At 40.7% G+C, this 20,414-nt stretch overlaps 1 protein-coding gene across 4 annotated transcripts in view; it reads left to right on the top strand.

Moving 5' to 3' along the window:
- PLCB1 (phospholipase C beta 1) overlaps positions 1 to 20,414 on the top strand; it is a 396,670-nt gene that overhangs the window by 300,399 nt on the left and 75,857 nt on the right. For all 4 annotated transcript variants that reach the window (XM_054820497.1, XM_054820498.1, XM_054820500.1 and 1 more), the window contains exons 15-23: positions 2,549 to 2,619; positions 3,231 to 3,327; positions 7,090 to 7,174; positions 8,268 to 8,392; positions 9,411 to 9,565; positions 11,308 to 11,472; positions 13,364 to 13,463; positions 16,197 to 16,301; positions 17,069 to 17,178. In XM_054820497.1, the coding sequence (XP_054676472.1) occupies positions 2,549 to 2,619; positions 3,231 to 3,327; positions 7,090 to 7,174; positions 8,268 to 8,392; positions 9,411 to 9,565; positions 11,308 to 11,472; positions 13,364 to 13,463; positions 16,197 to 16,301; positions 17,069 to 17,178 (1,013 nt within the window). The remainder of the gene's footprint in view (positions 1 to 2,548; positions 2,620 to 3,230; positions 3,328 to 7,089; positions 7,175 to 8,267; positions 8,393 to 9,410; positions 9,566 to 11,307; positions 11,473 to 13,363; positions 13,464 to 16,196; positions 16,302 to 17,068; positions 17,179 to 20,414) is intronic.

The following is a 20,414-nucleotide window of genomic DNA, read 5'->3' as shown; positions in this document are numbered from 1 at the left end:
GATAATATTTAGCACACTGCCTCCTCAACCCTTGGTAACAGGGATTTGGCTTGTCATTCTGGCCCTCCTCTCCTAATCATCTTCTATTGAGTATTACTGTGTTGAACCCCCATCAGTTGGGGTTCAGCCTCCTTTGTCCACTTGTTACACTGCCCAGTGAGCACTTTTACACCTTCCCCACACTGCTCACTAGGGGCAGATCCTTGGAAACTTCCTTGAAACTGCCCCATTGCTCCACCGAGAAGTTTCCTGTGCCCTTCTGCCTATAAGCAGTTGACAGTATCTGCGTTATAACTTGCCTATTGTGGTAGCGAGCAACTTCTTTTTATGTTTCTTGATTCTGTCTGCCTCTGTTCATGGGCAGGCTCTTGTCTCGTATTTGGAGGGAGAGCCCTTGGAGCAGGACTGTATTTTCACGGTATTTGTATGCCACATAGCATTGAGAGGTCCTGGCCTGACCTGGCTTTGTAGTCCCATCTAAAGGGACTGGGAAGAAATAAATGATGGCATGAGGCTGATTCCACCACCACTGTGGGAGGGTGAGCACGAAGGCATCCACAGCACAGACATCTCCTCAGTTTGGCCAAGGCTTGCTCTGACTTTGTGTCCCAGTAGTGGAACGGGAAAAGAAGGTTGGGTTTGAGTGTAGGACTGTGGTGCTGGGTAAAGTCAATGCAGATGTAGTCATACTTTCTAAAACACTAATTTTTATTCTGCGTTTGCAATCCTGTGTATTATTTGTCCTGATTTTGCTGTCTGATGCAGAACTTGAAAATGAGATGTGATCTCCTTGGGAGTTTTCCTGTTAAATACTTTTTAAAAAAAGAATAATGTGTTGCATACTGTTCTCTCTGGACACTTACAGCAAGAACAAGCTATCATCTACCTGGTATCTCAGCAGTGCAAGTTGGCTGAAATCTGCCCATGTCCCCTGTTTTGTGAACTATGCAAAGTGTTATTTTGCCAGTCCGGTTAAATCAACTGAGAGTTTCCCATCCAAACACTGTCACTGCAAATCCTGTGAGAGCTCGGCTGGCTCTTTGCAATGTGTTGAGGTTCCCAGAGCCATCCCTTGAGCCTGTTGAGCAATCATGTTATTTTCTTCAATGAAATGTTCAGGAAGAAATGTGTTCATGAATAAAAGCCTGACATTTCAACATCTGCATCTGGAAGGAAACACAGCCTGGGTAGTCATCATTTGGTTGTGAAAGGCACACTCATTATTTAAATCATATGTGCTCTCCATGTTCGGAAGGGGCCCACTGGGCATGATTCAAGGCCTGCTGGAACAAAGAGGAGTTTCTTTATTGACTCAGTGGGCTTTGGATTAGGCCCTAAATTGACAGGAGGAACCGAGGCTGAATTACCATTCTCTGGAGGGTTTGGGAATGCTGCACAGTGGTTAGATTTTTGTGCTGCCAAAATGAAATTGCCACTGCTGAAGAAAACTGAAAGGTTTGTGGAATAAAGTCTTTAGGGACAGTTGTCAATCTTGTAGGTGTGGATAGGTGACTGCAGTATAAGTGAAACCTTCTTTTCCAGAGTCTTCTGGGAAAGTGTATTCTTTGACAGCCAGACCCACAGGAGGAGTTACTAAAGACAAAGATAAGCTTGATATTCCTTAATAGTTTAATTTCTGGTGCAACCAAATCAAAACATTTTGGAGGCAAGGGGAGGCATTCGTTAATTAACAATAAAGAATCTGTGTCTTGCCCTTAGGAATTTGATGAGTACACCGCAACTGGGAGCAAAGCATAAAATGTGTTTTATTTGGTCCCATTTACTCTATCACTACATTTTCAGGGAAAGGATGAGCCTTGTGCATCTTCCTCACATTATTTGATTTGCACTGCCCTCAGCTGGTGCATTTGAGCTATGCCACCGGAGTCCTAGCAGTAAGGTGCACCAAAGCAGCCTGTGAAGGGAATTGAAGTCGTGCTATTGCAGTTAGGCTCCTGTGCCGGATCCTCCCAGCTGCGCTGCTGCAGTACATGCACTGCGATGCGTTCAGAACAGATGGATTTTGCTGAACACCCCTTGCTGCCACAGCGCATGAGAATCTCCTCGATTTTCATGCATGGTTTCTTCACCCCGTGCATGCTGTTATGTGTTCACTTCCCAGAGCAGGTGAAAGTTGTCTGAAAGTCGTGCAGGGGTCCTGCATCAGAGGGAGTTTGAATTCACAGCCCCAGGGCTGTTCCGCAAGCATGGGACCATCTCTTCGGAGTAGTTTGTGATGCTATACCCACACAGTGAGCACACCACAATGCTCTTTTCTCAGTGCTGTTACCTCTCCTGTGATTTCCAAACACTGAAGTGCCCAGCAGCTGCAAAGGAAGAGTTTTTGTTTGTTTGGGCAATAAGAACTTATCAGTGCTGAGGATGGATGAATCCTGCGAGACAGTGTATTTGATTTGTTCTGTGATAAAAAACATATGTATGATGTAGTCTTCTTTAAGCAGCGCTACTTGCACATCTTTCTCAAATTTATCGCTGGTATTTATAACTTGCTTCAGCCAGTAATTATCTTCTGCTTAAAACTTTTCAGGAGAAGCAGAGATTGAAAGTGACGATGATGATGACTATGATGATGATTGTAAAAAGTCGTCGATGGATGAAGTAAGGGTGTAGATGTGTCTTACGGTGATGGGTCGGTTCCAGCAGTTGTGGGTTGGCTTGAGTTACCAGGAGTGGGACTACCATCTAGTGGAGAAAGGGAGGCAGAGCACTGGAAAACACCACCAACTTTCTGAAGTTGGTTGTTAATTGGTTTGGAAGCACGTCTTTGCTTTGTTTATTTATATTTTCATTTACTGAAGAATAAGAATTAATAGCACCACAGCTGATCTGTTTTACACAACTGCTTATGGTGTATTTAGCATTGTTGGAAGAAAAACTTGACATTGAAAACTTAGAGCTATATTTATTATTTATCCAACAGGACTGATAAATGTGCTCAGCACTATGCATATGTAAAAGTAATGCAGTCCCTTCCCTAGAAGCTGTGTAAAAAAAAATAATAAATACAGCAGTTTAATTAAACATTTAAATTTTATAGCAAATTTTCTTTGTTAGTATGTGAAGCTGTTTGAGGCATTGACTTCACTAAGCCAGGATCAGTAAAAGCTATCACAGTCGATAGAAAACTGGGCTTTGGTATTTGTGACATCTGATGGCCACCATGGATTTTGACAGGTCGAAACTGCAGCATTTTCCCTTCTCTGTCCTAGGGTACTGCTGGAAGTGAGGCCATGGCCACAGAAGAGATGTCTAACCTGGTGAACTACATTCAGCCTGTGAAGTTTGAGTCATTCGAAGTATCAAAAAGTAAGTAATCTAAGCATGAGCAGCATCGTATACTGGAAATTACCTAGCAAGTGTTTAGAAAAAAGTTCTGGAGAAATGCTACTTGGCTTCCTCTCAGTTAGATACAGGTTCATGGACAGAAAATGTTCCCTTGGTATCAAGCCAAATAATTCCGTATTTATTTTGAAACCTGCGTTAGTCTAAAAATCAAACTTCATCAACAGTACACATGCTACCATTTCAAAAACATTTTTTGAAAACATTGTACTTACATTGTCTTTGTTGTCCGTGACTGAAGAGTAACTTAAACAGTTTGAGAAGGGTGGTCATAAATATTCCTTTGGATTGAGCAAGTGCTTTATAGTTTGCCTCTGCTACTTTTATAGAGGATTCAGTGTAAGCAGAGCCTGCCCTTCCCCATATGCAAATTCACTCTTTCCTACCTCTGTGTATTGTATAGAAAAGGCCATAATTTCATCCCCCACTGGCTTTTACAGAAGATGCCTTGCTAGGCATGCACTTTGTGGCATCCTCAGTAAACACTGCAGCATCTTTTCCTTTCTTGGTGCAGAACCCCGTACTGCTTGCCTGCCCTTTTTCACTTTGTTTTGACGGGTTGCAATATGCTCTTGGAGCATTTTAGTTAAAGAAGTCTATAGCATTTTAATTTATTATGGCTTTGTGGAGGCCTTGGCAGAGGACAGGTAGTTGGTGCCTAAGTCCGTATCCGTACACAAGATTTTGCATTTAGTCATGATGAATAATAAACATATAAGAAGTTATCGACCTGTTCATTTGTATGTGGGTATTTATACAGACATACACACGAGCATTCACAAAATCATGCAGAGAGCTGTGCTTGTTCCCTGTTGTAGTGTCCCCTTGGATGTTTATAATCTCCTCTAGCTCTAATGAGAGTTAGAGGAGCACAGTGGGAAGGAGATATTCCTTCTGGAAAGGCAGCCATGTGAATCCTAGTAGGAAAAGTTGATGCAGCTGTTAAAAAATTGTTTTGTGTAGATTTCTTCTGTTCACATGCCTGTCCCTTTCCGAGCTTTTTCTTTGGTAAAGAACTGCTGACATCCAGATTTTTGTCTCCTAAGTCTTGCTGTGACCTTTGATCAATCATACTGTTTCTGTGAACTCATAATGTTAAGGAATTAATATTTCTGATGTTTGTGTCAAAAAAAACGTTAGGTGATAAATGTGACCAATTTGTTAAAGCAGTGGCCTGACGTGGTAAATGTTACGACCTGGTTAAAGCAGTGGGTGCTATAGCATGCCTTGTGCATTCTGGTCTTAGTCCTGGCCTGGACTCGCTGCAGGACCTTCATTAAATTCAGCAAAGATGAGCTGAATAAAAAAGGAGTTAGATGAGCATTGTTTTTTAATTTGCTGCCTATCCAGTTGTTGCCCCAATTTTATTTTTGTTCACCTGACCATTGTCATCTTTTATACAGTTTCATCATTTCAGTGTTACAGCATTTTTCTAATTTAATATTTTCTAATTCAGAATTTGTTTTGATTTGTGATCCTTGCCTCCATGGTGATAACAGTACCTCACTGCTGCTGTCTTTCACACATTTTAAAAGTGCATTTTCTGGTCTTGCATCCAACTTGTTAACAGAAATATTGAATAGCACTGGATCTGTAACAGTCCCCTGGTTGCTCTCACTAGAGATGTTCCCTCTTTCTGGCAGCAAGTAGCTGTAACTGGGGTTTTTTTCAAGTTTTTCAGACAGTTTTTCAATGAGTTGTTTGTCCATTCCATAGTGACTTTCTCTTGATAAGATAGCACGGTGTAATGTATCACAAGAGAGAAATATCTCTCCTACACAGTCTTTTCTTCAAAGGGCAGGTTTCTTAATCCTCTCCAGATACTGCAAGGAAATAATTGTTCTTAATTTAATTAGGAGTTTGATTAAGCCCCGGACATTTAGTAACCAAGTCATTTAACAGCTACCAGTTCTGGTTTCCTACAGATGCTCTACTTTAAGATAAGACTGAGAGATACGGTATATTACTACAACAAATTCTAGCACTGAATTCTAAATGGAATAAAACCACTATATGTGTGTGTTGGTAGTGCTATCCCATTAGTAAAGGGGAAGATTGGAATAAGAATAATCTCAGTGCCTTTATAAGGAGCTGAGATGGAGGTGAACTGGCTGGAACAGAGTCTGGAGAAAGAGAGGATATTGCACGTTGGAAAAGAAGAGGAGCAATAAGAGAGCAACCTCGAGGGAATGGCGGGAATCTTTCGCCGTTAGGAGATAGGAGCTATGAATAATGGCAGTAGCATGATGGTTGCTAATTAGAAATAAGGACCACAATAAAGTCTGAGTCCCAGCTCTCCTAGAGGGAGAGAATCGCTTTTGGAATGCCTCAGTCATCCTATGACTTTTCAATGTACACTGAAAATAGTTTGTAGTTCACAAGCCGGCAGCACATTTTCTCTCACATTGGCCCAAACAATCTAGCTCCTGACTTCTCTGGAGCCACTGCTTCCTTTCTGGCTTCCTCTAAGGAAAGTGCCCACCTGTTTCTGTCCTGCTTCTCTCTGCAAGACAAGTGCTTTTGTTCAGTTTTATCCATCTCCTGTGGCTTCGCAGTTTGACTTTGAGGAGCCGGCCAGGCTGGCCTCCTGGCCATCCCTGGATTACTGCAGCACAATTACTTTTAAAACCGGATGAGGGCAAGCCTCCTCTCTGCCTTATTATTTGCTTTCAATAAAGTGGTGAGGCTAGGGAGTTCATGTTTCAACACAGGCACTGTTTACCTCATTTTTAAAGAGAGCAGTGCTGAGATATCTAGTGAATATGACCTCCCAGCGCTGTGGCCCCTTCTAGGCAATCTGCACAGCTGATTGTGATGAAATGGGAAGCTGTTATTTTACAGGAATCCTTATCTTCTCTACAAAAATGTAAACGAAAAAATACTGAAGCTAGAAGGGTCTTGACTTAGGCTCTCTGCTACGTCAGGCAAAGGTGAGTAACAAATGATACACAAATTAATGTTTAGTCCTACTGAGTTACAAGCTTAGGAGCAGCTTTTCACCGCTGTCAGGTCAGAAAGTTTGACCAAATTAAAGAGGTCATAGAAGCTCCATATTAGTCCGAGATTGGGTCTGAAGACCTGCTGGGACACAGGAGTGTACCTTCAGGCTTGATTAGATAGCAGTGTTTCCATGACTGTTTGAGACAGATGTGACCTTACCCTGACATACTGAAGATAACGAGAACTGCTGTAGGCACAGCTAGCGCGGTGCTTAGTTTAATCTGATACAGACATTAGTTATTATTGCTTCAAATTGGCTCAAAGCCCTTCCATCTGCCTGCAAAGACAATCTAGAGATCCAGCAGGGCCCTTTGTGTTCCCCACAAAAGCTGCTGTGATGCCTCTGCATCACACCTGTGAGCTGTGGGCTCTACCTCTCAAATACATCAACATGGTACGTTGCAAGCAAACATGAGACATCTCTGCCTGTGCACTGACTTTCTGTTGCCTGCAGCTGGTACGGTAGCAATCTCGGGCAGTACCAATACCCTTGATTTGGGCAGTGCTAACGTGAGTTCACATGGAGCTCTTGAGTACGTGCAGACTGAGCTTGCTGCCATCAGCAAACGATTATCTGTGTAAATTCTTTGAGATAAAGATGAAATGAGCTGGTGAACAGTAGATGGGATAAGGGGACTGAGACTAAACCAGTTGTTTGCAGCTCGTGTATCGCGTATGATTTCATGCTCTAATGTGTCACTTTTTATTTCCTCTCTAAATTTTCAGAACGCAACAAAAGTTTTGAAATGTCTTCCTTTGTGGAAACCAAAGGGCTTGAGCAACTTACGAAGTCTCCTGTGGAATTCGTGGAGTATCCTTGACTTTCAGAAAGCTGCTCTCTTAGCCTTTCTATATCTGAGTTCTGTTACAGGGCTTTATTGAAATTTGGAGACAGGAGCAGGGGAAATATGGAACCAAATGAAATTTGTAGATTTGACTGTCTTCCTAGATGAATTAATTGGCCTGAGTTCTGATGAGCTAATTTAAAAGCTGGCATGAGTCCTTGTGCTGTGGGCTAGGACTAGAGGGAATAGGCATAAACTACATATTGAAGATCTGATACTTTGTATTCTCCTTGTTAAATTTATCATCCTATATGAGGTGGTATGAGTTATGGCGAGCAAATTGTCAAATGTGGCTGACTTGGTTTTTTGCAAAGTCATATGAGAGAGTTTGCTTTCCCATCATACCTCCAGTTCTAAGAGCACTGAGCTGTTTTATTGCCATGCAATTCTATTTTTTCCTTTTTTTTTTAATAACTTTTAAAGAAAAGCAAAGGAACGTTCTGTTTAGACCTTTTGATGTTTCTCAATGTCTCTCATCATGGCTGCAGTTAAGAATGAATGGTCAAGATAAAATAGCGCCTTAAAGAAGATTAATGGAAAGCTATTTCCACAGATAACCTGCAGCATGTTCTCATCTCTGAGATTTGTAGACTCAACTGTAAGAAGTGCACGTTCATCAATTCTGTCTGTTTTTAGAGGCCAATTCTAATGCACGTTCCAGAAGAGCACTTTTAACTGAGCACCTCTCCCCCCACCAGAGGAAGATTCGCTGTTTACAGCTTAATTGGCCTCTATAAATGCAATCTTAGGAAAATCCCAAATTAGTAACCATAATGATAAATGGGATTTTGTGAATGCCATCTTTTTAATGCATATGCCTGTGCTATTTCCTTGTTTATTCTGAGTATTCTGTACAGGAACAAACAACACTTTTAGTTACCCGGTATTTATCATATCTCCTACAAAACTGTGGACCTCTGGAAGTGTTACGGTTGCAGAAATCCGATAAGGAACCCACTGCCATTCTGTAAAGGCCACCTGCATTTAAATATTGCAGTTGCACCTCCCTGTAAAGTGATTTTTGTCACACATACTGTATCTTAACTACTTACCGTTTAGATACAACAAAATGCAGCTAAGCCGAATTTACCCAAAGGGAACACGTGTAGATTCTTCGAACTACATGCCACAAGTCTTTTGGAATGCCGGCTGCCAAATGGTTGCTCTTAACTTCCAAACTGTAGGTAAGTTATTCTGGTGTCTGAATTTTGTAAGCTGTATGTGTCCACTTACCTGATAAAGTTTCTGATTTGTAGGTAGGAAAGGCTTTATGCATCTAAAGATGTCTAGTGATTGAATGATACTAGAGAGCTGTTAATATTTTTAACACAGTTGTTTGGATTTTTTTAACTAGGATTATTCATAATTACCATGCTGTAGCTAGAATAATACACATACATAGCATCCTCCAGATTGTCATCATTTATAAGTGGATACCATTGAGCAGCATTTGAGATCTGGCAAGGATTTTTTTCCTGTGTCTTCCAAAATCTCAGTATGTCAAGACATAAGGGACATAGACAGCAAATTCCACTTTAAAAGTCAGTGTTTGAGAAGTAGGCGTTTGGGCTCCTAGATGCAGAAGTCACTTTTGAAATAAGATGCATTGTCTTCCAAGGCTCTATCTGTTCTGAAGCAAACATATTTCCAGCTACTGCATCCCAGGACATATCCTGGCCATGTCCTGCCTCTGGGCACATGGTACCATGGATCACTCCCCTTTCCTTTCCAGTTGTGCCCATGTACACACAGCCCTTGCATGGAAAACAAAACCCCACACAGGCTGGGAGTCCGCAGAGTAATGAAAACCTCTTTGGCCTGGTTTCAACCAAGTATCAGGCACGCAGTGTCTGATGTTAGAAGGTGTTAGAAACTTAAGTACTCTGCTGGGTTGGGTACAATACAACAGTACAATGAGTCCAACACTGAGGGACTTAAAACCCTCAGTATCAAGGCTTCTTTTAAAATTTGAAAATGTTATCTATTGAGTAGTCTCTGAAAGATGTCTTACAGATGTCTTTTTCGTGTTGAAAGCGTCCAAGAGGGTGGCTGCAATCACATCTGAAGGCTCTAAAGCAACATGTGCCATAAATAGTTTACTTTACAGTCAGTTTGAAATTACAATAAATAGTATTATTTTATTGCTTTTTTAAGTGGTTATCTATCCAGAACGTAATTCATATCAATATTTTTAACACCTAGATTTGTCTATGCAAATAAACATGGGAATGTACGAGTACAATGGCAAAAGCGGATACAGGCTAAAGCCAGAATTCATGAGAAGACCAGACAAACACTTTGACCCATTTACTGAAAGTATAGTGGATGGAATAGTAGCTAACACCCTGTCTGTCAAGGTATGTACGCAGGTGGAGGAAGTGCTCGCGTGACTACTGTCAGAGCATAGATACAGTTCTGTTGTGCAGTGGCCTAGCAAATGACCATACTAAGTCAAGAAAATAAAACACATTTCTTTTCATGGAGTGACATTTCATTTGTAAATTGCAGAGGATCTTCTGCCTCACGTGTCATATTGTAGGATAAATAAATGTATTTTTATTGTATGTATTCTTTTCCATAGAAGTAATTGGGAAGTGAATAGATTTAAGAGTAGTTTGGCTGTGTTTTTTAGTAACAAAGAGCTGAATTTAAAACATGCCGGTATGAAGTAGTAGGTTGCACTGGAATAGCTAGAACAGTACACTGTTTAGTATAAATAAATTTTCTGGTTCCCTATAAGTTCTCCAGCAGAACTGTGGAACCATAAATGTCAGCTGTAATTCATTGCCAACTTGCTTTTCTTCGTTCCTTTTTAAGGACTTCTAATGAAGTTCAAGGACCGCCAGGAATCTGCAAATTGAAAACTACTTGTATGAATGTTTAGAGGCAGAGATTGCATTGGCTATGACAGGATCACAAATTTATAGTTGGTATATCTCTCATTATAAAAACATAAACGTTCTGAAATCCTGTTATTTCTTTAATGGACTTGTCCATTAGAACAGCGTCTGTATTATAGAATCCACCTGCAAAATATCCTCTGTTTTCATTGAGGCAAAACAAGTATTTCCTCTTAGGCTGCAGACACAAGCATAGCAGTGCAGCGCTGGGAGGGATATGAATTAAGTAATAATCTGATGGCGTGCACAGTACAAAAACATGCCCTTTTGTGGTGACCTGTAATGACAGAAGCTTTCAGGTCCTGCTGTGGGTTTAGAGGCACTTTCTTCTGCAATAAAGTAAATGGAGGTGGAAGTCATTCAATAGCTATTAGGAGATGCACAGCATTTTTAACAGGAATGAGCATCCAGGGGTCATGAGACAGCTGTCAGAAGTCAGTTTTTTCTGCCTGCTTGGTAAAGACTCTGCCGGTTATAATGTCAATGCCCGTACAGAGAACCGATTAAGATTTGCTTTAGGCAAGTCTCAATTAGTTAAGGTACAGTGACACTGCTAGATATTCCTGTGCCTCTTCAGTTTTCTGAATTAATTGCAGACCTTTCTTTAACTTTTTAAAGCTGAGAGTTGTGTTTCCTGTTAGAAATGAGAACTACAAAAGACCAGCTATTTTATAGTTGTCTTGTTTTCATAGTGAAACTCCTCACCCTCTGTGAAGAGCCTTTATTAGAATACCAACATTTTAGCTTATTTTTTCCCTCACAATTAAAGCACACTTAGTTTCTCTGCTGCTTATACCTCTTTTCTTCCAGCATTATCTTTTGAATCTGTTGTTGAAACTGGATAGAAATTAGAGTTCTCAAAGATACTGTGTTGTGGAAATAGGCAGCCAGATTGAAGAACGAGATCCAAACAAGTATTCCTGCTGAGGGACAGGCAACAGCATGATCTCAACCACACTATCACTCACAGGGGAATTCAGGACCACAGGATCACAGGAAATCAGGCCTTATAAGTCATTTTCCTATGTCTGCAATATTAAACAGTGGTTTTTTGTTTATTGTGGTTTTGGGTTTGTTTTGGTTTTATTTTAAATGCATACTATCTGACCATTAATGAGAATTATCCATCTGCATTTCAGCCACTCATTTCCTAATCCACCCAAGTGGTCTCTAGTGATCCTCCTTTGTTTTGGTTGTAGATAATTTCAGGCCAGTTTCTTTCCGATAAAAAAGTCGGTACCTACGTAGAAGTTGACATGTTTGGCCTGCCTGTGGATACAAGAAGAAAAGCGTTGAAGACCAAGACCTCTCAAGGCAATGCAGTTAATCCTGTCTGGGAAGAGGAAACCATAGTGTTTAAGAAGGTCGGTGTAACACTTGCTTTCCAAACCTGCCTTGTGCTTGTTTTATCACTGTCCAATAGAGTAATTCTGTGGAGTAGTGAAACTTTGCATTTGTTAAAAAGAAGATAAAGAGATTCCAAAGAGTTGTTTCTTGAACTGTTTATTGTTAACCACTTTTGCTGTAATTTTGCTACTCTAGTCATGCCAGCTCCTACTAAAATAAATGAGTTTCAAGTCACCTTGATTCTTTCATTGACACAGCTGGAAACAGCAGACAGGTGGATAGACTCAGAAATGAGCCAGCGCAGATCCCAGAAGCAGTTTAGCTGAATTACCATTTTGCCTTGGCTGAACAGCCCTGCTGAAATGCAGATCCTGTTAACCTGCAAACAAGATGATGCGAATAGAGCTATAACAATCTGGCTGTCCAAGCTAGCACATTCAAAGCAATCTGTTATCTCCACTTAGCGCTAGATCGTGCTGTATAAAAACAACCTAGGTGATGAAACTACGTAAGTCTCATCCGCTTGAAATGAGATGTAGGCTCCTGAGTTACTCATGCAATCTGAACAGTATTACTCAGATTCAATTCTCTAAACTTTGAGGGAGCAGAAAATACCGAGCATGTTTTAGGACTGTGCAACTTGAATGTCTTCTTGTGCTTCACGATATATTTGGCAGCCAGTTTTCTAACAGGATTTCTTGGGTTTGCTTATTGAGTACTGTGGTTAAGTGGCTCCTGAGTCCAGGTGTTTGTGAAACAATTTCTTTCGTATTTCTCTAGGCAAATGTAGTTCACAGAGACATTTATACAATTGGTACTTGCAGCCCTGCTTTCTAGGGAGTACAGCCCTTTTCCCTGAATATTTGGCCTTCTGAATGACTTTCCTTTGGCAGCCTGCCAGAGCTTAAGTTTGGAAACATCACTAGCATTTTTCTTCTGTAATGAACTTCTAATTAGTGTACTTCATTTCTCTATTTAGTTAACGATCGTGCCTGACTGCCTCTGTGCTCAGAGAAGCATAGATTACTATTTTTAGTAATGTTGAAAATAAATTTCCTTTTGGATTGTTGCCTTTTTTTTTTCTCCCCTCTCCATTCTCTAGATAAATTTTAGGCTATGTTCTGAAAAAATCCATATTTGTGCCCAGGTTAAAAATATGTGTATTTGTATGTATATTTGCATTAAGAAAATGCGATGAATGATGCTACATTTTTTTAAAGTAATATTAAAGATTCTTGTCTTAGTAGGGTAGTTTTAGTAATCTTTTTTGATTTCTTGTTTTCTTTTTTCACTGTTTGGCCTTCTTTCTCATGTGGTGCCAAGAAAGCATCCAATGCTAGTGAACATCCTGCCTGATTAAACATCTTCAGCCCAGCCAGTGAGCGTACTGCAGCACTGGAAAATTCTGCTAGGGTTGGCATGGTTTATGTAATTCATACATTCACACTCTGCAAAACAGGTTGAGTTGCTTGTTGAGTTTTCAACACTAATATGCCTATCAGTGATTTTGCTCAGAAGTAGCTAATCCCATTGGCACAAACACAAAGGAAAAAAACCCAACCATGTAGGACTGTGAGTAATAAGCAGAAAACAGAGTGACATTCAAGTGTGATAGGAGTTGAGCTGCCAAAGTCCTTTGTATCATATTGAAAATGTAGGGTCAAATTGCTGGGTTCAACATACTACACACACATCCCATGTCAAGTTTGGTGATTGAAAAATGTTTCTGTGAGAGTTATTTTGACACACAGGTGCATACACTCTAACCTCTTATATGTTAAGACCTTCCTATGGATGTGTAGATGTTACTATCTGCTACACTGAACCTTCTCTTTCTGTCTGCCGTGTTTGGAAGGAGCTGTTTCATCCGGAGCAGAAAGTTAATAATGCGACAATATTGCCCTTTAGGTCGTTTTACCTTCCCTGGCATGTTTGAGGCTAGCAGTGTATGAAGAAGGAGGGAAATTTATTGGTCATCGGATATTACCAGTCTCAGCAATTCGACCAGGTAAACTTTTTTCTGCATTGAGACGGACATTATGTACTGAAAAGAAGCAGCAAGCCAGAATCCCAATGCTGTAAATCAGCAGCCACTCTGCAGATTTACAGCAACTGGGGATATTGAATAATCTATCTCAACTTTGAAAAGGAAAATACCATATTTCACCAGAAATTTAAAGTTGGAATGAACCAGGAAAGCTAATAGAATTAAGCATCAGAGGCATGGTTGGCACTTGCTGGTCTCCAGTAGATAACTGCATGTTTGCAGTTTCATGCTAAAAAGTGCAATTGTACACTTCTAAGCGGAAAGAGGGCAGCAACAGCCAATTTTGATGTCATCTTTGTGAGAATGGGAGATGGCTGGGAATGAAAGCAAAATATGCTCCTCTAATGTAATTTTTACATGCATGCAAGGACTGACCTATATGCAAGCTGTTGTATCTCTGCAAAACCATTAAATCAACCCAAAATTACTTTCATCTTTATTGATGAAAATTAAAAAAAAAAAAAAAATCATTACTGGTATCTTCCAACTCATATAATTATTTCTATTGTAATTATTGGCCATTTAACTGAAAATTGTCTTGTGCGACCACTCAGCCCTTATTTTCCAGGCCAGAGACTTGTTAAAGATCATGTTTCAGAAAGATGCAGTGACATTGGCATTTTGAGCAAGAACAGCCTTCAACTTCAGAGCCAGCTTTTCCAGGGAGGGGAGGGGAGGAAACTAAATTAGGGCAAGCATATGGGCCATAAACATGCTCCCAGCTTCACTCACGCTGGAAAAGGAAGACTGTCTGTACTTACCCTGTACCTTAAGTTAGCCAGTCCCAGCAGTGGCACAAAACTCACGTATCCCTGTATCTAACAGTTGTCGTCCATATTATTCCTGGAGACCTGATCTCAGGTAACATATAAATCAGGCCCTTCTCTTGTGGCAGGTGATGTCAGGGCTCTTCTAAGATCTCCAAGCAGTTTTGTCTTAACTGGTGTGGGTCACATGGCCTCTGTGCAAGTGCAAAGAGGTTAGCCATGGGAGGTGGCTGCTGGGCAGTGACCAGTCGTCATTTCTCCTTCCCTTCTCTCTACCCTGCTCTTGGCCATGCACCCCTGGCCATTCTGCCAATCTCCATGCCTTTTGTGTGAGCCAACTCAGCTTATCGATCCAGCCAAAAACTCTCCACTGTTTTCTCCTGGCTTAATGGGTAGAATTGCCTCATGGAGGATCTGCCAAGCTCCAGAGGAAGATAGGTGATTGGAGAGGAGAAAGGGGGATGGGAAGGATTTCCCTCTTTTGGTGAAAGTGAACTCTTACCGGCTGATCCCCTTTCATGGCACTCGCCCTTCATGCAGCACAGAGTCCATTCAGCAGAGCACTGAATCATGTACCTGCTTTTAAGCTTGTGACTTTTAGAACAAAGGCTGCTGCGTTAAATCATACAAGAAGTTTCGAGAGATGGACACACAGGCCTATCTTATGTCCTTTTGACTCCAGTAACCGTTTGTTTACAGCATGTGATGGAGAACAGCATGATGATTCTAGTTTGTGTACATGCTGAAAATTTGGTGGAGGAGCTTGAGGGAACTAAGAAAACTTTGTAATATGTAATGTCTCTCTTCTTTGAGACATTATTGAAAACTATATCATGCTGTCATGCAAATCCACAGAATTACCATTATTCCCAAAGCATGGATTTAACCATCACTTGGAGAGGGACTTGCTCGCATCAGCCAAGTGAGGATCCCCCCCCAGATAAGTGCATCCTGCTCGTGATTTGTATCTTAACACTTCCTGTATGTGCAACTCCATAATCATGTCTTAGAAGAATAGCTTCAGCCATGGGGTGGGAGGCACCAGTTTGTGAGGCAGAGGATGCAGCTTTGCAGCACTGTGATGCCACAACAGTTTGCTGGGACTGAAAGTTCCTTTCTCCCACCCCTACCTGTGCACTTCCATCACTGTCTTTAAACTGGCATTTTGGGGAGCTAAATTGATGGAAGGCTCTTCACAGTTTCTGACACTTGCTTTTCTCAGAGTTTAGCTTGCTGAGCTGCCTATCTACAGTCAGAAAAGTCTCGGTGCACAAGAGAGGTGATGGTGGTAGGTGGCTGGGAGAAAGGGCTTGGGGTTGCCCCATCTGTGGTGCCTGGCCATTAACTTGGGTAAGCTGCACTGTAACGTGTGCGCCCTTACTCTTACAAGACAGCCAGCTTCAAAAAAGCCCAAAAATATTTTTTCAGATGTATTTTTAAAAGGTTGGTCATATGATAGGATTCATACACACACTTTGTAGATATAATGCCACGTTGTTTGTTTTCTAAATCAGATACTGTGTTGTGGATGGACTGTTGTTTCAGTTTTACTTGGCTGTTAAGATTCCTGAGTATTACAAGGGTAATTTTTGAAAATTAAATAACAGCTCCAAAACTAAAAAAGAAAAAAAAATCCAGCCAAATGTAGTAAAATAGAATGCATAAAAAATTATAGAAATGACTATTTTTAGCATTATTCACATGTGTGAAAATACTATTTTAAACTGCAGCGTCGTGTGCCTTTCTAATGGTTCTTTGTCTGTGTACTTATCTCTGGAACCCTTCAGGTAAATCTTTCCCTACCAGAAGTCCCTGAGGTTGCTTGCTCAGTTGGAGCCACACTACGAATCCCAAGTGATACCACAATTACATTGGAAATGCCTGTGGAAGACTTTGTGTTCTGAACTGGTTCTTTCTTATCTTGCAGGCTATCACTACATCTGTTTGAGGAACGAGAGGAACCAACCTTTGACACTGCCAGCTCTCTTTGTGTACATAGAGGTCAAAGACTATGTACCCGATACTTACGCAGGTAATTCTGTGACATTTTCCTACTCTGAAATATAAAGGTTAATTGAAACGCAAAATGAATGCGGTATAGATGACTTGCCATATTGGGATAACAGTCCTGTGAACAAACCTTTGCACCTGATGGATCATTATGTCTCATCACTCATACAAGATGGCCTCATTCACAGCGGCCTGCCTGGGGTTTAGGCTTAGGGCCAACTCTTTTATTTTCAGCAGACCTTGTATGACTCTAAAGGAGGAAATACCCCAGGCATTTGCCATTGAAACACAAATGAAACTTTGCTTATGCGACACGGCAGGATGTAATTGTTTCCCAAGCGAAGTGCCATGCTTAATATAGAGCACCGTATTTTGGAATCGGCTCTAAACAAAGATAGGTTTAAAGACCACACTGCATCTTCACTGAAAAACAATATTCTGTATAGCTATTTTGATTTCTTTTTTTTAAAAAACAGGATTTTTACTTATGTTCCTCTGTGCCTCAAGCATGAGGATCCTACTTGGCTGATGCTGTAGGCTTTGAAAATCCATTGCAAAACTCCGTGCAGAAGATGCACATCCACGAGACCCAAGCACAAACTCAAAGAGGGTTCGTGTTAAGAGTCTTTGCGCATGATGGAGTTCTCCCCTCCGCTGTTGTTTCTAAGACGTAGGAGTGCCTATCAGCAGCAGATCTGTATGAAAAATACAGTGTCTTTCTTAAAACCTGAGGAGCACTGGAACCGTAACATAAGGGGTTTGAAACTGAAGTATTTGCATTATTTCTAGATGTGATCGAGGCCTTATCCAATCCAATCAGATATGTAAACTTGATGGAGCAGAGAGCTAAGCAACTGGCCGCACTGACTCTGGAAGATGAAGAAGAGGTAAAGAAAGAGGTAAAGGAGATTTCAGAGTCTCTGCAAATTATGTTATAGTATTTAAAAGCACCCGCTTTGCTTAGAAAGACAAATGTTACAGCCGAGAAGTATTGCCCTGTGTGTGGTTTCACTGAAGGCAGCATGTGGCAAGTTACTGTTCAGAGGAAAAGAGACACCGAAAGCTGAATGAAAAACTGTTATGTGTCTGCTGATTTGCAACTTTGTTATGTAGTAAATGAAATCTTCGTAAGTCATTGGCTATTGTTTTTCAGTGTGAGGCTGAAGTTCCCCTTACAAAAAAAGACAACTCTGTGTCAGTTGCTTTTCCTGAAAATACTACAAATTTTTCAGAATTTCAGACTGTTTCTGGAGAGGTTATTCAGTAACATTCATATATCTCGGATTATGAGGTCTCTATACATTCTCCATGAGCAAACATGCCCTAAAGAGTCCCAGCATAATCATAGAATAATTTAGATGGAAGAGGGCTTCTGGAGGTCAACTGGTCCAACCCTTCATAGATCATAGAAAGAGAGATGAAGAGGGAGGACACCACCGAGTAAATAAATGTCCAGGCCTATTCTAGCTTAGCGGAAAGCTGTGGGAGCCACATTTTCAGTTGTTAGGCATCTGTTCGGGTATATATGATTACCTAAGGACTAACCTCTAAACCCTGTTTTTCTGTGTAATTAGAGGTGTCGTGCATACAAATGCATAGATGTTATTTTGAGCATAGCTGAGAATACTGGCAGTTCAGCTTTTTTTTCTGATAAACTCTATGTACATTGAAATGTTGAGTCCCTCTGTTCCAGACATTGTAATTGGGATATCTTCTAGCAGTGTTTGAAAGTATCAACCTTGTATTTTAAAGATAGCTTGTGTCAGATGTTTAGGCACATCATGTGGATCAAAAGGCAGTCGGTACAGGTCTCTAGCAAAGATGGAGAAATGCTTTATAATCCTAAACTGCCCTCTGCTCTGGTGCCTGTCGTCTTCAATTCTCAGATGTGCAAAGCCTCACTGAACTAGATTTTGTAACCAAGAATACATTCCCAAAGCAGACCAGATGAGTGAAAGTCATTACGATTCAGTGGCCAACAATTTACTCTTTGTGCAGTGTCACAAGTTTGGCTGAATGAGGACACTGTGAAATGCTCAATAGTATCTTAGACATTTATCTAGGACGCTCTACACATGAGATTCTATTTTAATAGCAAAACCTTTTTTTAACATAATCCTTTAAATACCTTAGAGGTCATTTTTACTTTTGAAAAAGTACAGATTTTCCTGGTCTGCACAGGCTTATTTGTCAGTTAGAAAAATTCTGTCACAGAGTATCTTCCAAAGCAAATGAGAAGAAGGAAAGATGAATTGTAGTGCTCAGGTATTACTACCATATGTCAAGGAACCTGAAAGCTCATAGGATAAAGGAGCTTGGTTTGGAGTAGCAGAGAAATATTTTTAAAAAGAAAACTGTAATGATTGTAGCGGTGCGTTTGTGGAAAATATATAACCATTCAGTTAGATGCAGTAGCAAGGGACAGGTACAAAACTGCTGTTAGAAGTGGCAATCTAAATACACATTGTGACCTTCTATTTATAAACGCCCATTCTAGGTAAGATATTTGGCAGCTTGGTCGTACTTGGAAATCTTGAATTGCCTGATCATGTTATGTGGTGATGACGTTTTCTTCATCGGTCAGCAGGGCTGACTGTTTTGTTCACTTGCATTGGCCCACAAGAATCGTATCAGTTAATAATTGCAAGTATGTTCGCTGGCAGCGTAGCTAAATATGTTTGCCAGAAATGTACACACAAGTGCACCTGGATTCAATTTTCCTATGTACCGTTTCAAATTTAGACACTATAAATGTTTGTGTGCAAAGCTGTGCTGTCTCCTAGCACGGATTCCATACACCCCCCGTACTTCTTTGCCTCCCCTCACACACATTTATTTGAGTCAGGTTCTTGCAGCTGTCACAGGAAAACTGAGAGGTTTTTTTCTTTGCTACCTAGAAGTTTAAACCGCATCTCTGTGAGAAGTTCCCCAGGCTTCTTGCAAAACAGTAGTCAAATAAGCTACCTGACAGTGAATTGTTTTGAACAAATAAATTAGCCTTTCTTTAGGCTTCAAATTACACGGCCTGTTAATTATCAGTGCAATAACATAAACAAAGAATGCCGAAGGACTGACAAAATTTACAGCATCTTTTCTATAATTATTCAGTGTTCCCGTCATGAGCGTAACGTGAATTCCTACCTTCAGCTTTCTGAGCAGTACATAACTACCAGTTCTTGCTTTCCAGCCTGGCCTTAGAGCAGCAATTTTTTTACAGCGTGGAAGCATTGTAATACCTGCAGTGTGGGTTCTGCACCTTTAACTATACTTATCTGAATACATAGTAAATCTTTATGAGTGTACAGGTTGTGAAGGTTGCCTTTCCACTCCCCCGCCTGGTGTCCTTTACAGACAGGAGGAATAAACCACAGAAATTTGCAGCTGGGAGTTTCTTGGGATCAATTAATCCCAGGCTAAAGTAGATTGATGTAACTCTTTGTACATTGCATCCTCACAGTTACACGAGAGGAAGTGTGTGGAGGTCTAGGAGAAGCTAGCCAGAGTAAAATGCATTTTGGCTGTGCCTGCTGGTGTAATGTCCCTGGGGCTGCATGTTAATTCCCACTGCAGAGTCAGGAGGCCTTGCTGGCTCCTTAACCTGTCTGACATGGAAGCAGCAGAGCGTCTGACCTGTTGTTTCTACCCATAAAACAGTGTTGAAATGGAAACTTTTGTTTTGCATGCACTGGATATAAATCAAATGTTTGTAATCACTCCAGTTGGCTTCTTTGGTCAAATGAAATTATTTTGATAGGGAAAATAAACAAAAACATCTCTAGGAGAGCAGCTGCACTTAGCATATCTGATACCACTATTTAAAATGAAAATTCAGGAATAATTTTGCAAATTATAATGATCACACCAAATTACAGTAATGGAAATTAAGTTGATCTGACACTTATTATAGGGAGACCTTGCTTACGCTTGCTTATACTTTGCCAAGGAGGATAGAGGCAAACTGACTCAAGGTCTGCCCGCCTCGTCTAACAGTGCAGCACAGAGGAGATCTCCCAACCCCAGTACATTGCAGCTCCTTTTCTCTGTAGAAATAAAAATAGACCACATAGGTATGTACCTGTATGGGCACGTATCTCTCTACTTCCTACAACAAAAGACATGGCAACATGTGGAATAT

The sequence above is a fragment of the Grus americana genome, chromosome 3 (assembly GCF_028858705.1).
Source record: "Grus americana isolate bGruAme1 chromosome 3, bGruAme1.mat, whole genome shotgun sequence".
Taxonomy (NCBI): Eukaryota; Metazoa; Chordata; class Aves; order Gruiformes; family Gruidae; genus Grus; species Grus americana.
The sequence above is the reverse complement of the archived record's forward strand: the minus strand, read 5'-3'. Positions and strand labels throughout refer to the sequence as shown.